General features: G+C 39.4%; 1 protein-coding gene across 4 annotated transcripts; it reads left to right on the top strand.

The window, feature by feature from the left end:
* The first annotated feature begins 799 nt into the window (after nt 1–799).
* On the top strand, nt 800–2,376 carry LOC145085882 (protein RGF1 INDUCIBLE TRANSCRIPTION FACTOR 1-like). 4 transcript variants are annotated; one of them, XM_079023562.1, is made up of 5 exons: nt 812–954; nt 1,068–1,151; nt 1,400–1,591; nt 1,689–1,904; nt 1,986–2,376. In XM_079023562.1, exons 2-5 carry the CDS (start codon nt 1,110–1,112, stop codon nt 2,196–2,198), a joined length of 663 nt encoding a protein of 220 aa, XP_078879688.1. In that variant the 5' UTR covers nt 812–954; nt 1,068–1,109; the 3' UTR covers nt 2,199–2,376. The 4 variants fall into 4 exon arrangements, with proteins under 4 accessions (XP_078879690.1, XP_078879688.1, XP_078879689.1 ...); XM_079023563.1 differs by having other exon boundaries at nt 820–954; nt 1,071–1,151; XM_079023564.1 differs by lacking the exon at nt 1,068–1,151 and having other exon boundaries at nt 800–954.
* The last annotated feature ends 6,977 nt before the right edge of the window (nt 2,377–9,353 follow it).

Genomic DNA, 9,353 nt, shown 5'->3' with positions numbered 1-9,353 from the left:
AAGTCGATTTCCATATCAGACCACTAGGTAAAGGAGTAGGAGGATTTTCGTAATTTACTCTAAAAAACAAAAGGACAGATGCAATAAAACCCTTATGTTTGTAAGTTTTTGTCGGGTTTATCAAAATCGTGTCATAGGCCCACTAATGCCTCAAAATTGCATTTTTTTATTTTACCATTTTTGCAAATTTATGTGGCAAAACTGAAATTTTTTGTAAAACTTAAAGGCTTTAGTGAACCAGAAAAACAAATTCAAATGTTTTTTTAAACAAAAAGGATCAAACCAAACACTTCTACTAAATATAAAGACTTTAATAAACCCAAAAAAATATAGATTTAAAGCATAAATAAACATAAAATGTAATTCAAATTTTGTAATATGTACCCTAAGGATACTTATAAGAAACAATAATTGAAATATTAATTATAAAAAATATTACCATAATAAAATTTAATAAATATTGATTATAAATAATATTCTTTATAATTAATATATTTTTACATTTAATTTTAATAATATTACACATAATTATGTTTATCGTATTTAATTAAATATAATAATATTTTTACAATTAAATGCTTTTTAGATGTATTTTCAGACACATGTTAAAAAGTTCCAATATAATTTTAGGTAAAAACGGACAAAAAGATAATGTGATGGCAAAACTTAATGGAAAATATGCTTTGTTGAAGTTAAAAAGATTTGGAGGTACGAAAGTCTCGTGTACGATATCAGACCACTAGGGTTGACCAAGAGTCGAGGGTGGTAAATGAAACTTTTGACTATCAAAATTAAAATGGTATTGCTCCTTCTGATATGATGACCGCCTCCTTTTAGTACTTTTCAATACCTTTCCAGCGTTTCTTCCTTCTCTCTACTCTTCGTCGTCTCCCTTTCAGTTCATACACTCCAGAAGCCTCTTCTCATTTGTCTCGTCATTCCTCAGTCTCAAAGGTATTTGCCTTTCTTTTAAATTCTTTCTTACACATGCTAAGGTTATCGATTCTTGGGTTTCATTGTCTTTTTCTTACTCATATCCTTCAACCGCCTCTGTTTTTGCTGTTCAGAAGATATATGTTTATATGTTGTTCCGAACTTAGTTTCATCGAATGTCGGTTTTTCTTTATCCTAGGAAGAAACCGATTAATCGGGTATGTCGAATCTTTTTTGTTCTGTTTTTCTTTTTTTCTTTCTGATTTGGGTTTTTTAAGAAAATTGAAACCCCAGCCTCCAAAAACTAGTGGTCCCTTTCTTTCTTTTTCTTTGATGCTACTACAGTGCATTCGCAGAAAGCACATTCATTATTATTTTTAATTTTTTAATTTTTTTTTCTTTCGTTCTACTTTGTGACTCCCCCTTTGTTATGAGATCTGATATGATAAATTATTGGGATGATTAGGTGGAAAGAATGGACATTAAAGAATTTGGACCTTCATGGTTGATGCCAATGCTAAGAGCTGACTACTTTGCAACCTGTCGTTTCCATGGAGATTCTAATAAAAGCGAATGCAATCTGTTCTGTTTGGATTGCTGTGGGAATGCCATCTGTCCCTACTGTTTGATTCATCATAAAAATCATCATACTGTTCAGGTAACTAATCAACTTTCAAACATCATTTAAAAATTCAAATCCATGGCATACTCTGAACATAGTGTAACAAATTCTAGGATGTTAAAATTTTGAATAGATACGGCGTTCCTCTTATCATAACGTGGTGAGGGTGAATGAGATTCAAAGATATTTAGACGTATCATGCGTTCAAACATACATTATCAACAGCGCCAAGATCGTGTTCTTGAACGAGCGTCCTCAGGCTAGGCCAGGAAAAGGCGTCACCCACCACTGTGAGATTTGTGGGCGGAGCCTTGTTGATGCTTTTCGATTCTGTTCTCTTGGTTGTAAGGTATGATTCTTGACTTGTGGTTTCATTTCATTCCACCTTGATTTGGTTCCATGTTGGCTTCATTTTGTTATTTCTTTTTAGCTTGGTGGCATGAAACGTGGGGATAGCAAGCTGAGCTTCACATTGAAGATGAACCACATCCATGGGTATGAATTTCATGGTGAACTGTTGAGAGGTTGTGTCAGCTCCGGTGAGGAGGAAGGAACCAACAATATGTCTCCGGGGACACCACCGATATTTAATCACCGGAATTCAAGCAGGAGGAAGGGGGTACCGCATCGGGCGCCGTTCTGATGACCACCATGACTGCTAGAGTAAGAGGTAAATATAGATAGGAAAGAAGATAAATGGGTGAAAAGTGGATGATGATGTGATATACTTGGTTTTCTTTTATTTATTTTACTGAGATGTTTTGATTAAAATTAAAGGGAAGTTTGTACAAGAGTATATATATATATATATTTGATGTATGTATCTATATAGACATAAACATGAGGGAATATTTGTGAAAGTTGGGGTGTTACTTTGCTAAAATTTCTACGTTTTGATACGGATTTGGAAGCTGTGAAGTAGATCCATACGAAAACCTAGGTAACATAAACTCACCCAATCAATATAATATATATATAGGTTGGCGGGTTGAAAACCTGAAACCAACCCAACATGTAACACATTTAAGTACATGAGCTTGTGGGTTTACAAGTTAGTAAGTCGAATCCAACCCATATAATCCGTTTAAGAAATAAGCAACCCGTTTTTATAAATGAGGTTTTTAAACATAAAGTCATAAAATGATTAAAGTAATTAACATAATAAAATGTTTTCAACATAAATTCATAAAATCATTAATATCCAAATAATATTTAAAAATTCAAAATATTCATACAAAGTGAATGTGTTCTTCGTTCGTGAGTTAATGACAACATGTGTTTTCTCTTTTTTGATTAGAGCACCGCAAACATAGACTAGCCACATATGAATTCGGAAGGAATATAATGATACCAAATATTACAAATACAGAAGGAAATCAGATTTCATATATATATATATATATATATATATATATATATATATATATATATATACACAGAGAGAGAGAGAGTTAGGTTCATATTTTATAACTATAAATTCTGTTTAATTAATTAATTAATTTATTATAATATGGATGTAGGAATCTTTGTTAGCAAATCATTTCAAAAGGATAATTATGTAAGCTTATATTTTGATTAATAGTTTTTTATTTAATTAATTTGATTCTTATCCCCAGTCAAATCCACTTATATTAGGAAAATATTTATTAATTTGTTCTATGAAACATATGTCATTAATATTCATACCACATTTTCCATCATCTTCACAATTTCCATGATACAATTAGGGTTCATAAAACTTATATAATAACTTAGAGCTTCTAAGTTATTAGTTTTCAGTTGTAGTTTTTAGTTTTTCATCTTGCTTCATCCACAGGCAGCTTCCCCAGGTAGTACTTTTTTTGGTGTCGTTGTCTGTTGCTTGCCTGACTGTCTGTTAATTTCATCACAAATGCTCCCCTTTTTCTACCATTTGTCCTTCATCGAACCAGTTATGTTCTTCATATAGGGTTCTTATTATGTCAATTGGAGGTTCGTATTACTTCTTGGTTTTAGCAATTTTTCTCTATAAATTATAAGGTTTTTTTTTTTTTTTTTTTTTTTTTTTTTTTTTTTTTTTTTGTTGGACTGTTCAAAGGGATCCAAGTTGATTGGGTTCAAATCATATTTGGTGTAAAATAGAGGAACTTTAAGTTAAAGATTGAGGGAGGCGGTGAGGTGTCATCAGATAAACAGAGTGCATTCATGCATCTCCATCCCCAACGCATGCCTGATCTGATTCATCCAGGTAAGAAAAAATCACATATACCTCAAATGTTAACTACTTCTACTCAGTTTTCTTCTGCGATTGTCTCCATCTGTTTGATAAAATGCCTCGTATAACATGTTCATAGAAACTTAGGGTGCATCAATTGATTTATGTAATGCTCAATCCATGTATTATTTATATTTTGGTCCCTTATATGTTGAATTATTACTTTTGGACCTTATGTTTGCAAGCTTGAGGGAAGGAGGGACTGTTTCTGCTAATTTTGGATTTTTGGAGGCGGAGCCCGAACGCAGGGCGTTCCCCTGGGGTACGCACTGTGTTCACGTGTAAAGTGTAAACCCTAAAACTTAGGGTTAACCCCTATATAAAGATCATTATGCCCTAAAGTCCAGCCACCCTCTCACCCTTAAGCAGATCTCACGAAACCCTAATCCCTCGTTTGTGTGTTTTGAGCCTAGAAAACCATTTTAGAGTGCATCTTGGTGTTTTGAAGGAAGGTGGCCATTATTGAAACATCATCAGAAGAGCAAAGGCTTATAGATTCAGAACCTTACCAACATTTGGCACTCATATAAGGTATAAAGCTTTGAACTTGGTGTTTATTTGCTTAGATCTCTTGTGTTGGGTTTTATGGAACTTTTTGGTCCTAAGGATGAAGCTTTATCATTCAAATCTGTTTCCTAGGATTAAGGTTGCCACCCTTGGTGCTATTTGAGTCTCTAAGACAAAAAGTTGCCATCTTGAAGGTCTTGATGTGTTCATGCATGATATAAGGCCATTTTCATGGAAGTAAAATGCCATTTTTGGAGTTTGGAGCTTTTGGGGGCATGCAAAGTCACTCGGTTCGTGACTTTATAGTTCTAGAGGTCCTAAATGGCTTGGATCTACGTTTTGGGTAGCATGGCTTAAGCATTAAGTGCTTAATGGGCGGTTTTTGGAACTAGATTGGTGAGGAACGCTCAGGTTTCCACAAGGGAACGCCCTGCGTTCGTTATGACAGTGGGCTTCCTTGGGCCATTTTCTTGGACTTTACTGCTATGGGCCTTAGTGGATCTTCATTTTGGGTGTAACATCCCAAATTTAGAGTCCAAAAATTTCATTTGAATTAACTGATTATAAGAACATTCATAAGTAAACTACATAAAAATATATCATTTAGTAAATCAACATATCATGTCTGAAAACCCAAATCATAAAATAGTAACATGTTAGAGTACAATCCCATAATATCTCAAATTCGGAAAACCAATACGTGTGTGTGTATGATGTGCTGCTACTACGCCAGCTCCTTTCCCTTCACTGAAGAGGTACCTAAAACCAAAACTGTAAACTGTAAGCACGAAACTTAGTGAGTTCCTCCATCGTACCACATAACATACAATCACATAACATACATATATTGTCAGACATATCTGGGTGCCCGACCTACCCCTTCGGTCCTGTCGACCGGATACTGCCTAGCATATCTGGATACTGGCCTCCCCTTCGGTCCTATCGACCAGATGCTGCCTAGCATATCTGGGTGCTAGCCTACCCCTTCGGTCCTGTCGACCGGATACTGCCTAGCATATCTGGGTGCTTGCTTACCCCTTCGGTCCTATCGACCGGATACTGGGGACTATTTCACCCCTCTACTACTACCACATAACATGTATCACATAATCATATTCTATCTAGTATGACTGGGTATGACTACCCCTCTTTAGCCTTATCGATCGGAAATCTTGGGGACTATCTCCCCTACTGCTACTGGCATATAATATTATATCTTACTAGCACATTACGTATCAGGTAGTAGCAAACCTAGATGAATATCACAAAGATAATCATCTAACATACAACTCCTACTGGTGGGCCAGCATTGTGGCCGTAGACCCACCGCTACTGGAAGGTAACTTACCTGGTACGAGTAGCTGCTGATAACTTGCGCGTGAAATCTCTGTCTGCGGCTGCTCCGGAAATCCTCCGGCTATAATCCCCACAAAACACTTAGTCAGAACCTGATATCTACTCTTAAGGTAAAATGACTATTTTACCCCTGACCAAGTCCAAGTCAAAGTCAAAGTCAACTTCCAGTTGACCTGGCTCCCCGAGTTGGGCCACCAACTCGTCGATTCCCTACCCTTTTAACTATCCTCATTTACGACTCTACTCTTCGAGTTTAGGAATGACTTGACGAGTTCTCCTTCTATACGAACATCGAACGAACCTTTATCCGACTCGCCGAGTTGTATGAACAACTCGTCGAGTTCATCCTCATCCTATAAACCAGTCCTGTCCTCGACTTACCGAGTTGTAGGAACAACTTGTCGAGTTCATCTTCAGAGTTGGGAGATTGCCTTCGACTCGACGAGTTGGCTCATCCACTCGCCGAGTCTTATGAACTCCAGGACTATGGCTTATCTCAATACATTTGGGTCACTCCCCTAGACCCTCTAAAACCTTTCTGACACCCAACTGGGTCTCTTTGAATCATAACAGAAAAGGGAAGCCTAACCTCGGACTCGCCAAGTCCCAAGAACGACTCACCGAGTCGATACTGTCCAAGTCTATTTCTTCGATTTCTGGTGTACAACTCTTGTCCAAATGATAGATCTAGGTCCCTAAACTCGATCTAGCACGTAAAGTTACAAACTTTACGTGCATGCATGGGGCTTTGAGCCTAAAAGGCTCTAAAAGAGACTCTTGGTATGAAAGTTTTCAAAAGAAAATCATTTTTATAAAAAGGAATTTTAAAGGAGAAGAGGGTGTGGTGCATTCTATAAGCCGAGCTCAAGTAAGTTCTCCCAAATCACCCATACACGTTCATGTTATGATATGAATTGTGAATATGTGAACTGCATGCTAGATTAGGGTTAAGGATCTAGGAAGGATGCCTTGTATGCCTATTGTATGAAGTCATTGAACTACAAGATAGTACTGATTAGTCAGTGATATGATGGCCTGATTAGGATATGATTGGTTTTAATTACTTAATGGTCGAATGTTGCTTGCTTTGTGCTTTTAGGAGTTATAACTATCTTTAACTAACTAGTGATCGAATATGCTAAGTTACATATTAAGAGGACTAAATAATTTCAGAAGTTTAGGCTTAGCACTATTGCGCAACTCTCGTTTGAGTCCAACCGTTATAGGGAGAGACCTATGATTTGAAGAATTATCTGGTCTTAGTAATATGTAATGGTATTCGCGAGCTAGTTAGGGAAAGGTAGCAGGGACTTCTTATGCAACTGATGGCGGAAAGTGGGTCAGAGATTACCCTAGGGTAAGCCTAGGATGAGATTAGCAATGAGAGCTGTAGTAGTGAAAGGGACTTTGTGGAGTTAAGGCAATTCTTGAGGAAAGTATGGATATATGTGGAAGGTAGTATGGGCCCGTACTACTGAAAGCAGTGGATATGTACTTGTGTCAAGGAGGGTTGAGAAGAAACTAGGGAACTTGTAATGTGTGAGATCCCTCGAGTTATGATGAGTATTCTGATGATTGTTATAGTGTATTTTCAGTATGGTGACGCTACGCACTAGACGAGCTGGCACTTCTGGCACCGACGAGGGATCAGGCTCAGGCTCTGGAGTCGGGCAGCTCGATGATCAGATAAGGGAGTTCATTTCATATGAGATCATGCGCAATATCATGGACCAGACTCCTGTGATCTTCGGTACGGTCAAGGAGGGCATTTTGGAGATTTTGGATGAGAGACTGGGTGTATTCCACACTGAGATGGCGTCGATGATGGGGATGCGTACATTGACGTTCAGGGAGTTTCGAGCTTGTGGAGCTCTAGACTACCATAGGGCTAGGGACCCTATTTCTAGCAGCAGATGGTTGGCAGATATCACCAACGCATTCGCACCAGCCGTTTTCCCGAGGGGGACAAGGTCCGACTTGTTACCTGCCTTCTGAATGACAAGGCGCGAGATTGGTGGGAGGATGTTGGACGAGCTATTGGAGATATGCCATTATTGATGCGATGACCTAGAGTGATTTTCAACCAGTTTTAGGGCAGATTTTACACCAGTGATCGAGGTGCATCAGCTGGCACGGGAGTTCCAGGACCTCCAACAGACTATTGAGACGGTGGCCGAGATCACCGCCATGTTTAGGGAGAGGGCCCTTCTTATTCCGCAGTATGTGGTGGACGAGGAGATGAAGAAGGCCCGGTACCATGAGATACTGAGGAGCGATATCCGACAGTTTGTTAGCCGATCCATCTACAAGACGCTGGAGGATATGATAGCGAGGGATCAGGAGAGGGAGTTGGATGCGGAGATGGAGAGGAAGAGGAAACTAGATGGGGTTCAGACAGGGAGTTTGGGCAAAAAGCCCAAGGTCTAGGATCACAGATCGAGGAGCCAGTATGGCCGTAGCCGTATGGCAAGTGCGGCAAGATGCATGAGGGTACATGCAAGGCAGGTAGTTCTGGCTGCTTTAAGTGCGGCTGGACTGGTCATGTTAGCAGGGATTGTATTGTTAGCACCACTACCACAGTATCTGATCTGATTTGCTTCCAGTTCAATCAGAGGGGCCAAAATAGGTCCAAGTGCCTGAGTTTAGCAACAACAGGACAAGTGGTGGCACCCACTCCTGATACATTGAGGATTATCGATGGCCGTCATGGCCGAACAAAGGCGCCTATGGCGAAGAGCAGAGACTTCCAACTGACAGAAGAGGAGGCACGTACAACTCCTGATGTTTGCACAGATATGTAACTTCTCTTTATCTCTTTTATTTATATTGATTTGTCAGTTATGTTTATGTGTTTCGTTATACAATCATTCTTAGTGAACGGTATATCTACTCTGATATTATTTGATTCGGGGGCTACCTAATCTTTTGGATCACTCGCGCTTAGCAAACAATTTGTTGAAGCTCCGGAGGAGCTGGACTGCTCCCTTGATGTAGAGGTTGCGGATAATAGGACTGTTCGGGTCACGAGGGTTCACCGGTAATGTACACTGTAGTTGTTCGATGAGCAGTATTCCGTGGATTTAGTCCCTATTCCCCCACTAGGGAATAAGGTTTTTGTAGGTATTGGCTGGTTGATCCCCAATGGGGCAGTGATCGATTGCGAGTAGCAGCTAGTACGAGTTCGGAACCCATGTAGGGGAGGCTTGGTGATTCAGGGTGAGAGGCCGCAATGTGGACCGACTTTGTATTTAGCAGTGAGGGCGAGATGCTACCAACAACAGGGTTGCGTAGGTTATGTCGCCTATGTTATGGATACCCGGGATAAAAGTAAGGCAACTGTGGATAATGTACCAATCGTACGGGAGTACCCGGACGTGTTCCTAAAGGATTTGCTTGGGGTGCCTCTAGAGAGGCAGGTAGAGTTTAGGAGTGACCTAGTTCCTGGTGTGGCTCCGATAGCCAAGGCACCCTATTGGTTGGTTCCTCCCAAGATGCAGGAGTTGTTTACACAGCTGTAGGAGCTATTGGACAAGGGATTTATCAAGCCGAGCGGTTCACCATGGGGAGCCCCAATCCTGTTTGTGAAGAAGAAGGACGGGTCACATCGGATGTGTATAGATTACCGGGAGTTGAATAAGGTAATGGTGAAGAATCGTTATCTCCTCCCAAGGATTGATGACT

The sequence above is a fragment of the Lactuca serriola genome, chromosome 2 (assembly GCF_051521515.1).
Source record: "Lactuca serriola cultivar US96UC23 chromosome 2, Lser_US96UC23_V15, whole genome shotgun sequence".
Lineage (NCBI taxonomy): Eukaryota > Viridiplantae > Streptophyta > Magnoliopsida > Asterales > Asteraceae > Lactuca > Lactuca serriola.
Note: the sequence above shows the minus strand (reverse complement) of the source record. Positions and strands in the feature narration are given on the sequence as shown.